Source organism: Neophocaena asiaeorientalis, unplaced genomic scaffold (genome assembly GCF_003031525.2).
Source record: "Neophocaena asiaeorientalis asiaeorientalis breed wild unplaced genomic scaffold, Neophocaena_asiaeorientalis_V1.1 scaffold43, whole genome shotgun sequence".
NCBI lineage: Eukaryota > Metazoa > Chordata > Mammalia > Artiodactyla > Phocoenidae > Neophocaena > Neophocaena asiaeorientalis.
The window spans coordinates 7,216,253-7,231,481 of NW_020173674.1; the positions used below are offsets into that span (position 1 = coordinate 7,216,253).

The 15,229-nt window shown below is 53.4% G+C and overlaps 3 protein-coding genes across 4 annotated transcripts; 2 read left to right on the forward strand and 1 right to left on the reverse strand.

Moving 5' to 3' along the window:
* The first annotated feature begins 48 nt into the window (after positions 1-48).
* On the forward strand, positions 49-5,663 carry CATSPERH (catsper channel auxiliary subunit eta). Of its 2 annotated transcripts, XM_024749381.1 has the most exons (4): positions 49-216; positions 4,913-5,203; positions 5,310-5,409; positions 5,510-5,663. In XM_024749381.1, exons 2-4 carry the CDS (start codon positions 5,030-5,032, stop codon positions 5,584-5,586), a joined length of 351 nt encoding a protein of 116 aa, XP_024605149.1. In that variant the 5' UTR covers positions 49-216; positions 4,913-5,029; the 3' UTR covers positions 5,587-5,663. The 2 variants fall into 2 exon arrangements, with proteins under 2 accessions (XP_024605149.1, XP_024605148.1); XM_024749380.1 differs by lacking the exon at positions 49-216 and having other exon boundaries at positions 4,520-5,203.
* On the reverse strand, positions 5,632-9,506 carry ZFPL1 (zinc finger protein like 1). The gene is made up of 8 exons (XM_024749379.1): positions 9,358-9,506; positions 9,163-9,272; positions 8,741-8,852; positions 7,345-7,538; positions 7,180-7,252; positions 6,959-7,105; positions 6,586-6,709; positions 5,632-6,097 (listed from the first exon to the last, which is right to left on the reverse strand). The coding sequence occupies exons 1-8, from the start codon at positions 9,446-9,448 to the stop codon at positions 5,911-5,913; spliced, it is 1,038 nt and encodes a 345-aa protein (XP_024605147.1). The 5' UTR covers positions 9,449-9,506; the 3' UTR covers positions 5,632-5,910.
* A 296-nt stretch (positions 9,507-9,802) lies between these two features.
* Positions 9,803-15,094, forward strand: CDCA5 (cell division cycle associated 5). Its single transcript, XM_024749536.1, has 6 exons — positions 9,803-9,902; positions 10,124-10,218; positions 10,300-10,365; positions 10,452-10,487; positions 12,868-13,305; positions 13,498-15,094. Exons 1-6 carry the CDS (start codon positions 9,857-9,859, stop codon positions 13,576-13,578), a joined length of 762 nt encoding a protein of 253 aa, XP_024605304.1. The 5' UTR covers positions 9,803-9,856; the 3' UTR covers positions 13,579-15,094.
* The last annotated feature ends 135 nt before the right edge of the window (positions 15,095-15,229 follow it).

Genomic DNA, 15,229 nt, shown 5'->3' on the forward strand with positions numbered 1-15,229 from the left:
GAGTTCCCCCGCACCTTTCCTCCCCGAGCGAAGAGGTTCCGCCAGAGCCCTGGGTTACCCCAGCTTCGCAGGAAGGATTTTGTGGAACTGGTCGAGTCGCTGTCCTCCCAGAAGGAGGACGAGTCGTGGCTTCCAACCCTGCACCCCCGCAGACAAGGGCTGCGGAATATGTCCCTAGATGCAGTGGACGGAGCGCGGGCCGTGGAGCCAGAGAGGGTATGTCTGGCATCCTGCCACTGCCTTGTTACGGAGGTAGCAGCTCGGTTTCCCCCATTCCTAATATTGGGGTACATACTTTACAAGGGGGCTGTGAGGATTAAATGCATGTACAGTGCTGCTCAGTGCCTCTAGCGCAGTGTTTCTCAAGGCCTGGTCCTCTGACGTGCATCAGAATTGCCTTCAGAATTACTTGTGGCGTGTTGCAAAGACTCTGGGCTCCCCTCAGACCTAGCTTACTTTTTTTAAGTCAGGTAGTTCTGGTGCATCTGAACTTGAGAACTCCTATTATACGCTGCTTAGAAGACACAGTTGGCACATCTTAAGTGACTGATGGGATGTGCTGACGGAGGGGTTAGGTGGAGATGTTGAGGATAATTCTCAGGTTTCCAATTGGGACAAAGGTACAGCTGTTCACCCAGGTGAAGAGCTGAAGATAGGGAAAGACTTGCAATTCAAACTGAGACACGCCGAGTTTGAATGGATGAAAAGGAGAAAAAGACTGTGTCAGTGTGGTCCTTGAAACATTACTTATGATGGGCTGGGGGGGCCAGGGATGGAATGGAAACCACTTTATTCTTTGGCAGGGGTCCTGCCAGCCAAACACAGCCCACCACCTGTTTTCATATGGCCTGTAAGCTTTTTTTTTTTCATTTTTAAATGGCTGAAAAAAAATGGCATTTCATGATGTGAAAATCATATGAAATTCATATTTCAGTGTCCATGGGAACACATCCATGCCCATGCATTTACATATTATCTATGCCTGCTTTTGGTTTTTTAATTTATTTATTTTTGGCTGCCTTGGGTCTTTGTTGCTGCGTGCGGGCTTTCTCTAGTTACGGCGAGCGGGGGCTACTCTTCATTGTGGTGCGCGGGCTTCTCATTGCGGTGGCTTCTCTTGTTGTGGAGCACGGGCTCTAGGCATGCAGGCTTCAGTAGTTGTGGCACGCGGGCTCCAGTAGTTGTGGCACACAGGCTCCAGTAGTTGTGGCACGCGGGCTCAGTAGTTGCAGCTTGCGGGCTCTAGAGTACATGCTCAGTAGTTGTGGCACACGGGCGTAGTTGCTCCGCGGCATGTGGGATCTTCCCAGACCAGGGCTCAAACACGTCCCCTGCATTGGCAGGCAGATTCTTAACCACTGCGCCACCAGGGAAGCCCTATGCCTACTTTTAACTACAACAGCAGAGTTGAGTCATTGCAGTGGAGACGTACGGCTGGCAAAACCTGTAACATTTACTATCTTGTTTTTCACAGAAGTTTGCTGACCCCTGACTCTATGGGATACTCAGAGACTGTATAAAAAATATACATGAAGATTTAAGCTTATCAAGCTATAATCTTAAGAAAAATGAAGAAAAGAGTATAAAGATTTAGGGGCTTCCCTGGTGGTCCAGTGGGTGGGACTCTGCACTCCCAATGCAGGGGGCCCGGGTTCGATCCTTGGTCAGGGAACTAGATCCCACATGCCTGCTGCAACTAAGAGTTCTCATGCCGCAACTAAGAAGTCCGCGTGCCACAACTAAAGATCCCACGTGCCGAAACCAAACATGCTGCAACGAAGATCCCACCGCAACTAAGCCCCAGCGCAGCCTGAATAAATATAGTCTTTAAAAAGAGTAGAAAGATGTAGATCTACTCCAAGAAATCTATAAACTTCAAAAAAAAAGTTGCAGAATACTGTTAAGAAAAATTATCCAAACTTTGGAATACAGACGGTAGCATGACCTTCCAATATCATACTGGGGCATTGTTTCACAAGCCCACCCAAGGATTATTTAATTACCTATAGGAGTGTACATTTGTTTGATCTTGCTATTTAGATATTGTCCCAAAGAGATGCAAAACATCTATATCCAATGGAAAAATAACCTCAAAATTTGGCTTGTTTGCCCTGTAGGACACCAGCCAATTTTGTATCTAACCTAGTAATCATGTTCTAATATTCCTCTTTCAATGCCTATCCATATCCAGCTCCTCAAGATGCATTCCTACCTTACTGAGGGGGAACCCCTTCACCGATGAGTTAAGACATCTTAGTTACATGTTTATTCTTTATTTAGAGATCATATTTTTAACTTTCTGAAAATTATACTTTGACAGTACATATGGTGTGATTTTGTTTTTTAAATTATGCATGTAGATGTACACGTAGGTGTATGAAGTTACATCAAGAAGGGACTCAGGGCTTCCTGGTGGCACAGTGGTTAAGAATCCGCCTGCCAATGCAGGGGACACGGGTTCAAGTCCTGGTACAGGAAGATCCCACATGCCGCGGAGCAACTAAGCCCGTGCACCACAGCTACTGAGCCTGCGCTCTAGAGCCCGCGTGCCACAACTACTGAAGCCCATGTGCCTGGAGCCCATGCTCCACAACAAGAGAAGCCACTACAATGAGAAGCCTGCGCACCGCAACGAGTAGCCCCCGCGGCAGCTAGAGAAAGCCCGTGCTCAGCAACGAAGATCCAATGCAGCCAAAAATAAATAAATAAAACAAATAAATTAAAAAAAATAATAATAGGGCTTCCCTGGTGGCGCAGTGGTTGAGAGTCCGCCTGCCGATGCAGGGGACACGGGTTCGTGCCCCGGTCCGGGAGGATCCCACATGCAGTGGAGCGGCAGGGCCCATGAGCCATGGCCACTGGGCCTGCGCGTCCGGAGCCTGTGCTCCGCAACGGGAGAGACCACAACAGTGAGAGGCACGCGTACCGCAAAATAAATAAATAAATAATAATAATAATTAAAAAAAATTTTTTTTAAAAAGAAGGAACTCAAAAGATGCCCACTCACCGAACTGTTGAAGGGGTTACCTCCGTAGGTGGTGGGGGGGAGGGGGGAGACTGGTACATTCCCCTCTGTGTGCCTGTGTATGATGCAAATCTTTTACAAGAACATATTCATACACTATGGGGGTAATTTTTTTTTTTTTTTTGCATTATGCGGGCCTCTCACTGTTGTGGCCTCTCCCATTGCGGAACACAGGCTCCGGACGCGCCGGCTCAGCAGCCATAGCTCACTGGCCCAGCCGCTCCTCGGCATGTGGGATCCTCCCGGACCAGGGCACGAACCCGTGTCCCCTGCATCGGCAGGCAGACTCTCAACCACTGCGCCACCAGGGAAGCCCCTGGGGGTAATTTTTTTTTTTTAATGACAGTGAGGTAGAAGCCCTAACATAAAAACATTCGTTTGTATTCAAATGAGAACTAAAGTGCAAACAATTGTTTCAATGTTGTGAACACAGCTGGGCATCGGGCATCACCCCTTCAATGTGTTAAGATGGGGGTCTGAGGGTCTCTTGTGATTAATGACACTGGGCAGCAATAATGGATGGTGGTGTCAGGCTTTATTGAACCTTACTGCTTCCAGGCAGGAGACTTCCGGTCTTGACCTGACCTGGGACCTGACTTCTGGGGCAGACAGGCAGGAGGCAATGGGGCGGGCCAAGTTCAACATCAACTCTTCTTCTACAATACTTTAGTTCCTGGGAGTTTGCATGTCCCTCCACACCATTTCTGGCCAGTTTTCTGACTTATTTTGTTGACAGTCCTGGAGTTCTCACCTCTCACACGTACAGAGGAAATGTTTTTTTCTTGGCATCTAATTGTCCCTGCCCATTCCACAGCCTCGGGTAGAAGTGGATATTAGTCTTAGTACTGATTCCCTCACTCATTGGCTGCGAAAACTTGAGCTGACAATCCCTCTCTGTGCCCCAGGCTTGTGTGTAAAATAGGATTTGTGCCACCAGTCCCAGCTTTCTCATGGGACTCTTGGAATGGTAGAGACAATGAGTGTTAAGATGCTGAGTGCTGGAAGGCAGCAGAGGGGAGAGCTGGTCAGCATCATGTGTTGGAAGAACATCTGGGGAGAAGATGGAAAAGCCAGTTGCTCTCCGGGGCCCACCTGGGAGGATGTGGGAAGGTCCTGGGACAGCTATGGAGAATCTGTTGTCCCTTCCCTTACTTCCTCCCCATTAGGGGCTGGAACAAATACTTGGAGTTTGTGATCCAGCCCAGGCCTGCCCTTACCTGGCTACATCCTCCAGTTCTACTGGAGAGATCTCCTTAGGAGAGATTACACCTGACCTCTCATCTGCCTAAGACTTGCTGAGGACCTATGTGCCCCTTCACTTTTTTTTTTTTTTTTTTTTTTTTGCTGTGTTGGGTGTTCATTGCTGAACTCTTCGTTGTGGTGCGTGTGCTTCTCATTGTGGTGGCTTCTCTTGTTGTGGAGCATGGGCTCTAGGCATGCGGGCTTCAATAGCTGTGGCTCGCAGGCTCAGTAGTTGTGGCACACAGGCTTAGTTGTTCCATGGCATGCGGGATCTCCCTGGACCAGGGCTCGAACCTGTGTCCCCTGCATTGGCAGGCGGATTCTTAACCACTGTGCCACCAGGGAAGTCCCCCCTTCGCTTTTCTGAGCCCCAGTTCTTCATCTGCAGAATGTGCCCACGCTACCTCCTGCGTGGAACTGTTGAGGACTTAGTGAGAAGATTTGCCCAAGAGCACAAAGTGTGTGGGCTGGGTTGGTGAGGTACACTGTCCCTCCCTCAACACGCTAGGGCCCCGCTGCTCTGTACCTTTAGCCCAGCCCCCCTCCACAGTTCAGAGCTGCCCTGGCCACCCATGAAACACTCCTGTATTGGCTGGAAACAGCCTGTGCTCGAGAATCTTGTTCTCTATGTCCTCCTGATTCTAGAATCCTGCGGCTATTCCAGACTGTGCGCTCCAGAACCAGAGGGGTGGGCTGCTCCTCCTGGGCTGTGTCCGCTTGCTCAAGCTGTACCAGCTGCCTTGAGTCTGTGCTGCCGCCAGGATGCGGTGGCGGGACCGCGTGGCCGTGCTCTTCTTCCCACAAGGCATGATTCTCACCATGGCTGCTCTGATGCTCTTCTTCATACACCTGACCGTCTTCGCCAGCGACGTGCACAACTTCTATATCACCCACCACTATGACCGCATGAGCTTCCGCTACACAGTTGTCCTGATGGTAGGCCAGGGCAGGGGCTCGAGGGCTGGTCAGGGGAGGCCCAGGGGCTGATGGAAGTCCCCCTGTTGTGTCAGGGGGCCACTCTCCCACGGGATGGGGCCTACAGTTCTCCCAGGTGATTGGCATCTGCTGGGCCGCCATGGGGTCACTCTACGCTGAGATGACACATGACAAGTTTCGTCGATGCTTTTCCCTGACCGTCCTGAGTGAGTAGGGTGTACGCAGCAGGAGGGGGGAGCTCTGGAACCCTGAGATGCAGCAAGGAGGGGGCAGGCAAGGCTGATGGGGGCTCTCTCCTCTGCCCAGTGCTCAACGGAGCCATGTTCTTCAACCGCCTGTCCCTGGAGTTTCTGGCCATAGAGTACCGGGAAGAGAACTACTGAGGCTTGGGGCCCAGGCTGAGAAGGGGGAAGGAAAAGGCTGCTTCGGGTGTTTTAATAAAGTCTGTCATTTATTTCCACCTGTCAGCTCCTTTGGGGGAGGGAGGGGGAAAGCTGGAGACCCAGGAGGAGAAGGTCAAGACAAATATTTGATCTGCAGGAACCCCAGGCCTAGCCTGCAGCCACTCTGGTGGACTTGGCTTTGGGCCTGGGATCTTAGTGTCTCAGGCTTGAGGAAGAGGAGCAGAGAAGGGCCCCTGGACCCCCCCCCCCCCTACCCACCCCCAGGCCCCCAGCTCCTAGGCTGGCCTAGCCATAAGCAGGGGCTCAGGAGGGACCCACACGGATGTGAGGGTTCATGAGCGGGTCCAGGTTGGGATCGCTGTCAGCCGCAGCCCGGCCCAGGCGAGACATGAGCGCAAGGAGGGCCAGGAAGCCCAGCAGCCCCAGGAGCAGCAGCAGCCCTGCCCGCTGGAGCAGGGTCAGCGGCCGCTTACGAGACCCAGCCCGGCTCCTGGGGGGATGAGGGGAAGTCAGGTCAGGCCTCCAGTCTCTGGCGGCCCCTGCAGCCGGGAGAGGAGCCCCAGCCATGACGCTCATCTTCCGGCCCCAGCGCCACCATCCCTGAGCCTGGTTTCCTCAAGGGTGGTCATCCCTGTGCCTGCCCACTACCAGGCTGACTGTGCAGCTCAAACCAGCTGAGGCAACAACTGTGTTCTGAAACTGGAATGTGTCGGGTATAAGGAGAGTCACAAAGATTGGGGGGTGTCAGAGCAGGAAGGGGCCTCAAAGAGCCCGAGTCCGAACCTCATATGTAGCGCGCAAGGAAACACCCGGAGGGGGGAAGACCCTAGCCCAGGCTTTGGTGCACAGCCCCTGTACCATGTCCCATTTTTACCCAGAACAAGCCTCTTTTGTCATGAAATCGTCCTGCCAGGGTCTCTGGCTCTCACTTCCCCTCCTCCCCCTTCCTGGCATCCTGCCCCACCTGACCCCATGTACCTGAGCAGCTGGGCCAGCCAGCCCAGGGCAGGCCGGCGACGGTACTTGTCATCATCACAATCCCCATGGAGGCCTGGTGCCCGGTCATCATCCCGCGTGTCATACACCTTCCTTGGGGCTGAGGCTGCAGGGGCAGAGCCACCGGCACCCACAAGCTCAGGAAAACTGGCCCATAGCCGGGTGGGGAGAGGGGAGGGCAGGACGTCCCGGACCTCCTCAGCCTAACAGCATCTCGGAATTGTGGGGAGGTAACGTCTGTGATGGAGTGAGGAAGGGTCCCTGTGGGTGGGTGTCCAGACCCCCGAGCTCCCTCCACGCAAAGCACCCCACTCCCATTCTATCCTCCTCTGGCCTGGACAATTCCCCGGCTCACCGTGAGTCAAAGGCTCGGGATTGCCCATGTGGATCACCATGTGCTGCTCGGGTCGGCTCGGGGAAGCAGGGGGCCGGGGGACTTGGCTGTAGAAGGCTGGGGCAGCAGAAGCGCTGGCTGTCTCCTCTTGTTTGGGGCTACCACTGGCTGTGGGCAGGAAGAGAGCTGTCAGCAGAGCAGGGAGGCAAGGGCCCCAACAGCAGGTGGAGACCACCACTTACCATTAAAGCTGGACCAGTCAGAGAAGTCGGAAGTGTTGAGGGGCTCAGGCTCTGGGCTCACCACCTCGTCAATCTGGAGGAAAGAACAGATGTCACCAGCCTGCCCAGTGCTGTCCCCACCCACCCACCTGGCCCAGGTGGGACCCAGGGGATACAGGCTCTCACCAGAGGAAGACCCAGTCCTGCCCGGGCCCAGTTGACTGTGGCCAGCTTCTCTCTCAGTGCGGAGGCCACTGGGCCGGCTAGGTTGGTTGGAGGGAAGATGGGGCCACTGCAGCTGGGGCACTGGTAGCCAGCAGGTGCTGTGTTTCGGGGTAGCTGGGCAGCACGTTCATTGAGGCAGGCCCAGTGGAAGAGATCTGAGGGCCCATGAAGTAGTGGAGGAAAGACATGAAGAAGAAGACACTTAGGACCCCTAGCCCAGCAAGAGCCCCCAGCCTGCTGCAGAGATACATGCACACATAAGTGTAAGCCCAGGGCCTTCTCCTGCCCATCCTTACCCCAGGTCCACTTCATCAGTATTCCCTAAGACTTTGGCCTTCCTGGCCACCACTATCTGACCAAGTCAAGGCAGATGCTACCAAACTTCCCAGCCCACTAGGGGGTGGGGGTGGGTGGGAAGAAGATGCCACCTACCCTTTCCATGAGTCCTCTCTGGACTCGCACTCATCACAAGCTCATTAGGCTAACAGCTCATCAAGAACAGTTTCAGAAAAGGTTACTAGACATACACACAGGAACACGTATGGGTGTACACATCCATGGGCACAGATATACACGTGTTTATATACATGTCAAGCGCAGGTGCCATCCCCTACATCCACACATACGGGCACACTAACTCTCACATACACATCTATACACTCACATTTGCTAACACTTAAGCACCCTCACCTAGGAGGTCTCCTGCAACCCCACAACACACCTGTGCTTATATGTTCACATACAACAGTTACCCATTCATTCACCCATAGTACAAATGAATACACTAACACTTATGTAAAGACAATGCACGTTCAGTTCATGCACATATAAACACACAGTGAGAAACACATACATGGAGCGCACTCTTTTACACTAGTTCCTTCAAAAAGTGGAGCTAAGGCTCTTACACCAGAGTCAGGTCAAGGTCATGACACATGCCCCTGCTGACTTCCTTTAGCTGACATTACTGTGAGGAATGCAGTTCCTCTCTGTTTAATCTTGGAATCAGAAATGGATCCTGAATGTCTGAAAGCCCCATGCTTTCAGCTCACTGCTGGTATGGACAGCTACTGCTCACAGCTACAACCACACCCACAAGTTTGACTGGCTCTTGCTCAACCCTAGAGATTGGCAGGGAAGAAGCTAGAAGCTTTAATTTTTAGGGAAAAACACTAAGGCCTCGAAAGGGGAAATGACTTGCCTGAGCTCACACAGCAGGTAAGTAACCTAGCTGGACCAGAATCTGGGGCTCCAGCCTCCCAGGCTTGAGAGGTCACTGTCCTGCTGCTTGGGGAGTGCCTGGAAACTGGTCACGCTGGGCCTGTCCTGATCCCCCCATAAGGTGCCCAGGCCTCACCATAACAGACCAGGCGGGTCGTCTCCCGGGCGGCCAGGGGTATGTTGCAGAGGCGGCAATTGGGGTTGTAATCGCTATCTTGGAGCCACTGCAGGTAGGACTGGACGATGCACTGAAGTGGGAGAAAGAGGTCACAACTGGAGCAAGAACTCCACAGCCCATCTCCCCAAAGCCCAGATGCCTCTTTTTCTCATCACAGAGGAGACTGATCCTTCTGTTCGACCAATCAATAAACATTTATTGAGCACACACAGTGTGCCATACTCTGACTTAAGCACTGGGGATACAACAGTGAACAAAATAAACTAAGTCCTTGTCCTTGTGGAGCTTCCATTCTAGGGCCAGGCCCTTCATGGATTTGGAGGAAGTCAGTACTACTTGCCCACCTAATGCCCTGCTCAGCCGTTCCTCTGAACACCCACCTTGGCGTGATTGGCTACCAGGCAGTGCTCGCAGACGTTGACCCGGTGTTCGAAGCAGAATAGGTTGGTCACCTTCCTCTTGGGGCACTTGCAAAGCCCCATAGTCGACCCTGAGGAAGGGGTCTGAGTTGGCAGGGAGCCAGGTTCTGGTGGCCGCCACGACGCACTCACCAGCCCAGTTGTTTCCACTCTTACCTGCCCTAGACACCTCTCGTACTCGCCCCAACCCCAAACTCTTGCCCACCGTCCCTCTCCATTCCGGCCACGCCCCCTGCATAAACCCCATCTCCGGAGACCCCAGATTCCTCCCGCATCCCAAACCCGGCCAGGCCCCTCCATCAGTCTCTCCGATACCACCGGCCCCGCCCCTAGGGGCCCAAAAAATCAGACAGCACTCAGGCGAGTTCTCGCTCGGCTCCCTCCAGCTCAGAACCCTCCGATTATCCCTCCACTGCCACGTCTCTTCCGGGTGCGGCGCGCGCTGATGACAGCAGCTCGCCTCTGGCCCCGCCCCTGCAGACGCTAGACGTGGAGGCGGGTGGAAAAGGGGTGACCAGAGCTCGGCGGCCCTCCCGCTTTACGTCACTTCCGCTTCCTCCTGGGTAAGGCGGGTAATTCGAACGTTTGCCTTTCGGGTTGGCGCGAGCCCTGGCAGCGGTGGCTGCGGCAGTAGAGCTCGAGACCAAGGCTAGACATGTCCCAGAGGCGAACCCGGTCCGGAGGGGCCGCCCAGTGCTCCGGTGAGCGGAGGGCGCGCGGGAGAGATGGGGCTGAGCAGTTTGTGGGACGCAGTTCCGTGAGGAAGGCCTTCCCCCCACCGCCCTAGGAGGCTTGTCCCCCGCCCGAGAAGGCGCCCCCGAAGGGCCTGTTTGGGAACTTCTCTCGCTCTCTTCAGCTCCTGTTCCCTCTAGACTCTGAGGTCTAGAGTCCTCCCCTACCTGATAAATTTGTCTCTTTCCAGGGCCCAGCGCCCCAACTTCCACTCAGTCTCTGCGGAGGTCCCAGCGGAAATCAGGCTCTGATCTCCCAAGCATCCTCCCGGAAATCTGGCCTAAGGTGAGCCCCGGGTTCCTCAGTTCCTCCTGCCCCGGAGGCCCCTGGGCTAATGTAGAGCTCAAGTTCACCCCTCTTCTCCAGGCACCCCAGGCGGCTCCAGTCAGAAAGCCCATCGTCTTGAAGAAGATCGTGGCCCATACTGTAGAGGTGAGGACAGAGAGAGGGGTTGTAGGTGGGGAGCCAGAAGTGGGATCAACTAGTGTTGATGTGATCAACTAGTGTTGTCTCCACAGATCCCGTCTGTTCATTCGCCTCGAAGGAGCCCCCGGGTAAGTTCATTTTCATTTTCTTAGTTAAGGGGAATCCAGGACAGACAGTCTAGAGCTGAGGCGGAATATAATGGCTGCTCACGTCTGCCCAGGGAGCTATTTGCTGTATTTTGAAACAATTTGCCTTTGGACACCTATGTGTATCGCCAGTCTTGCTTACTTCCTGCACACTTGGTGCGTTTAGCTATTGATGCCCTGTCTTCTCTACCATTTTCCTTTAAAAGTTGAGCTGTGTCTTAACTACTTTCTTCTTGCTCGTCCGTTGTTCTCAGTGCAGTATAATGTCCTTAACTGTTTTAGCAGAAGTTATTGTTAAGGATGTCTCATTAAAAGGAGATCTGTACCTGAAGATACAATGAATGAGAAATACTAACTGCCTTTGAGTGGCTCACGGGGCTTACAGTCAAGTGGGGAGAAAGACAAATAAGTGATAACATAGTGTGCAGAGGACTGCAATAAAGAAAGTACTAGATGCTGTAAAGGCACCTAACCCAGACCAGGTAGCTCAGGGAATGTTTCACAGAAGAAGTGTTTAAACCGAGTCTTTGAAGACAAGTTAGGAGTGCTCTAGGCAAAGGAAGCTGTGTTTGCAGATGCCTGGAGTCCACAAGGAAAAGCATGAGGTTTGGGGAACAGCAGCTTTGATGTGTCTGCCGCAGACCTTGTCAGGGGAGGGAGCGTGCCAAGCCAGAGCAGATCCTGATGAGGCATGGGGATGAGCTTCGACTTCATCCTTTGTTCTGTGGGCAGCTTTGGAGAGTCTTAAGGTAGCGACTGAGGCAGGCTTGGGTGTTTTAGAAAGATCTCTTTAGGGTCTGGGTGGAGAATGGATTGCAGAAAGCCTTCTGGGGACCCCCAGACCAGGTGGGCGGGCATGAAAGGAACCCCGAAGTGAGATGGTGCGAGCCTGAAGTTAGGTAAAGGCAGAGTGCTGCTTCTTCCCCTGGCTCACCGCGTGACCGCCGCATCACACAGGACTCAGCTCAAAGGGCACTGCCTCCCCGAAGCCTGCCTGATACATTTCTCCATAGGCCTTATGAATAGCCGAGAGTATTTTGTTTGCATGTTTGTTGTCTTAGGGGCAGGGACTTCTGTCTCCCCTATGGTGGCCACTCTTTCTTGTTGGTCGAATGATAGATTCATGAGATATTGAACAAAAAATGCACAAGGACTTCGATGACTGCTTGGCTGTAGGGATTGAAGAAGAAGTCGTCTGGGTGACTCCCATTTTGTTCAGCATCCCTTTTACTAAGACTCATGGGGCAGATTCCCCAGAATCTGTAGCCAGGAAATGTCTCTCTTGATAGCCAATATAATTCTATTAAGCCACAAGGGCCCTCAATTTGTCCTGTTTCTCGCCTCGTCTTGGTTGTCACAAAGCTCAGTGTCAAGTTTTGTGAAAGCTAACTCAGTGATTATTTATGGAACACCGGCTCCACGCAGGGCTCTGCTGAAGGTGTTGGGCACAGGCAAGGTCAGCCAGACAGATGAAGACGCTCACATGTGACGCGCACATTCTAGTTGGCGTCACAGTCAACCAGCGCACAGCCACAATCAGACAGTGATGCTCACTGTTCAGGAAAGAGGTCATTCTGACAGAGGGTGACTAGCAAAGGTGAGGAGGGGCTGCTCCGTTCCACGGTAAGGGACTGCCTCCCTGAGGAGGCAGCACTTCAGCTGAGACTGGAATTATGAGAAGCCAGCGTGTGAACCTCTTAATACACATGTCAGATTAAGTGCTTTCCTGTTCAGAACTTTGCCATGGCTCCCCGGGTCTCGGAGCAAGGGGCTCCGTGGGTCTCCCCTTACAGTGGCCTGCAAAGTGCCCTATAACACCCCCTTACCTCTCGAACACCATGCTCAGTTCCTCGCCTCACTCCCTCACTTCAGCCACGCTAGCCTTATTGTTCCTTGACCCTGACTGGTACCCTTTCACCTCAGGACTTTTGCACCTTCTGTTCTCTCTGCCTAGAACATTTCTCCTCCAGATGACTTACTCCCTCATCTCCTTCAAGTCATAGCTCCAGTGCTACCTCAGTGAGGCCTACACTGACCTACACCTACTTAAAATTCCAAACCCTTCCCCCACCCAGTATGCTCAGTCCTGTTGTTTTTTTCCAAAGTGCTTAACATACGACGTGATTCTCCCTATTCTCTATTTTCCCCACCAGAGTGGCAGCACTGTGGAGACAGGTCTTCTCGGTTTTATTCCCTGCTCTACTCCCAGTGCCTGGCAGATGGCCAGTAAGGACTTATTGACTGGATGGACATTTTAGGTCCTGTGGGTCTTTTTTTCTGCCCTAAATCTCCTTGCGCCTTTCTTGAAGTAAGTAACACAGCCAAGTAACAGGGAGGCGTTCTCTCTTCTGTCCTGGTACAGATCGCTGTTTTTTTGGAGAAAGAAAACAACCCTCCTAGCAAGGAGCCTACTCGGGAGGACGTCTTCCCGACATGCAGTGTCCCTGTCACCTCCGCCTCCACTCCTGTGCTGTGCTCCCTGAATGTTGAGTCCGACTCCAGGGAAGGAGACCTGGACGCCAGAGACTTGGAAATGTCCAAGAAAGTCAGGCGATCCTACAGCCGCCTGGAGACTCCTGGCTCGGCCGCCACCTCCACCCCGGGTCACCGGTCCTGCTCTGGCTTTGAGGGGCTGCTGGCCACAGAAGACTTGGCTGGAGTCTCGCCTGTGGTGGCTTCAAAGCTAACTGAGGTCCCCAGGGTTCCTGTGAAGCCCTGGGCCCCAGACACAACTCTCCCTGGGATCTCTCCCCCGGCCGTGAAAGAGAAACGAAAGAAGAGGAAGGTGCCGGAGATCTTGGTGAGTGAGGGGCAGGGGCCTTCCTCTGCCGTCACGCCAGACACACGGGGAGACGCACCGGGACATGTGCAGGGCCGGGGCTCAGCCCTGGCTGTCACGGGAGAAAGGCGGCGCCTGCAGGGTATGGGTGGAAATGCTCCAGCCAATGTGCCCGCTTCTCCACTCACCTGCCCCCCATTTCTCTTCCCCCAGAAATCGGAGCTGGATGAGTGGGCTGCGGCCATGAATGCTGAGTTTGAAGCTGCTGAGCAGTTTGATCTCCTGGTTGAATGAGATGAAGTGGGGGTGTCCCTGGCCAGACTCCCCTCTTCCCCCTGTACATAGTCCCCTCTCCCTGTGGAGAAGACACTTGGGGTCCCCTTCCCTGGTCTCGTTACCTGTGCACGCGCTGTTGCCGCACGTGAGGCCTGGCCCAGCCCCACACTGGTGTCCTGCCTGTAGTCAGTCACCCACCATCCTTTCCGCACTGCGTCCCAGAGTATCCCAGCCTGTTTCCAGTCGGGCCTCAGACTAGGGAGTAGGAATCACTGGCCCAGCCAGAAGAGGTTAAAGGGCCGGGGGCTGGGGGCGAGAGAGAGCACCTCTGCTCTTATGGGGAAGTGTGGCCGCTCTGCAGCAGCCCCACCAGAGCTGGAGGCCGAGGGCCACAGCCAGCCTCGGCCTTTCTCTGAGTTGCCTCTGCTGAGGCTTGGTTCCCGGCCATGAGCGCATCTAGGTAACGAGGCTGGGGTTTCCTCTTAGATTCTGTAGATGGTCCGGGAGGACTGTCGCCATGGATTGCAGACAATTCTATCTGTGAGGAAGAAGCAGAATATTCAGCCTATAGTCTTAAGTTTTGAAGGAGGGAGGGAAGCCTTGGTTGGGTCTCAGACTATAAATGTCTGCTGCACAGAAGCTGTGTTTTATAGTTCTGTGTGCTGTTGCTGAGATGTTCGGTTAAATGCAGGCTGACGGAGCAGTGGCCGCTTGGGGAGGGAAGGTGTCTCCAGACCCCCCAGAACCTGAGGCTCAGGGCATATGGACGGATAACTGCAGAGGGCAGGAAGGGGCCCATGGCAGGAGGCCCCCCCTCTTATCACTCATACCTGTTTTTTACAAAACAAAGTGTACAGCGTCTACTTAGCTCTAGAAGAAGAACTTAGCGGTTGAATGGTCCTGGTGACATTAGCATTTCGTAAAGTTCTAGGAAGCTTTTCTCACGTGCCAGAAAGGGGCCAGGGTTGATGGCAGTTTTAGTTTTCAGCTTCCTTAGTGTCCTCTCACAGGAGGACACCGCCTGAGGTAGGTGCTAGGAGTTGAACTAGGGGGAGGGTGGAGTCATCTCATTGTCTCTGGGGATCCCTACTCCCCTAGCCCCTGTTTCTCTTTTCTCAATGTTGTTAAAAGGTGAGCTTTCAAAGGCTGCCCAACCACAACTTCCGCCATAGCCCAGGCCTCTGTGCCTTTTGATGTTTACAGGTTCATGGAAGTAGGGGATAAGAGGAGTGTGGAGAGGCTAGTGGATAGCAGAGAATATCAGGGAAGATGAGTGCTTGCTTGGTTAGGGTCCCTGAAATGGCACGGGCCTGGTGGGTGCTAGTTAAACTCTTTGCAATTGTCCTCGCTGGCTGGCGGGACAACTCCTGGGAAATGCCTTAGTCCTGCAGAATCGGGAGCAGCCAAATGATGTTGAGTTGATGTCATGACTGCAAACTTCTCTTTGTCCCTGAAAAACTAAGAATGGAGTTTAAGGAAAGACTGGGGTTTGTTTTTTAAAGAAAACAACAATTAAAGAGTTTCTGCCTGTTCATAGACTGTTTCTTTGTTGAGTCAAAGGCAGAACTGAAGGTGTGGGACCCAGGAAGCCATGCCTTCTTTGGGCTGTGTCACCAGGGTTGTCCCTTTGTATGGGGGGCTGCCATCCTGGCCTCCAGTAGCCTGTGGT

Bases quoted from the DNA above. Each gene is read 5' to 3' on its own strand.
- CATSPERH (XM_024749381.1), top strand. From the start codon at position 5,030: ATGCGGTGGCGGGACCGCGTGGCCGTGCTCTTCTTCCCACAAGGCATG. The intron at 5,204-5,309 runs GTAGGCCAGGGC...TGGGGCCTACAG, and splicing joins GCTACACAGTTGTCCTGATG to TTCTCCCAGGTGATTGGCAT. The intron at 5,410-5,509 runs GTGAGTAGGGTG...TCCTCTGCCCAG, and splicing joins CTTTTCCCTGACCGTCCTGA to TGCTCAACGGAGCCATGTTC.
- ZFPL1 (XM_024749379.1), bottom strand. From the start codon at position 9,448: ATGGGGTTTATGCAGGGGGCGTGGCCGGAATGGAGAGGGACGGTGGGC. The intron at 7,539-8,740 runs GTGAGGCCTGGG...ATGGGCCCTCAG, and splicing joins GACCCGCCTGGTCTGTTATG to ATCTCTTCCACTGGGCCTGC. The intron at 7,106-7,179 runs GTAAGTGGTGGT...TCCTGCCCACAG, and splicing joins TGACTGGTCCAGCTTTAATG to CCAGTGGTAGCCCCAAACAA.
- CDCA5 (XM_024749536.1), top strand. From the start codon at position 9,857: ATGTCCCAGAGGCGAACCCGGTCCGGAGGGGCCGCCCAGTGCTCCG. The intron at 10,488-12,867 runs GTAAGTTCATTT...GTCCTGGTACAG, and splicing joins CGCCTCGAAGGAGCCCCCGG to ATCGCTGTTTTTTTGGAGAA. The intron at 13,306-13,497 runs GTGAGTGAGGGG...CTCTTCCCCCAG, and splicing joins GGAAGGTGCCGGAGATCTTG to AAATCGGAGCTGGATGAGTG.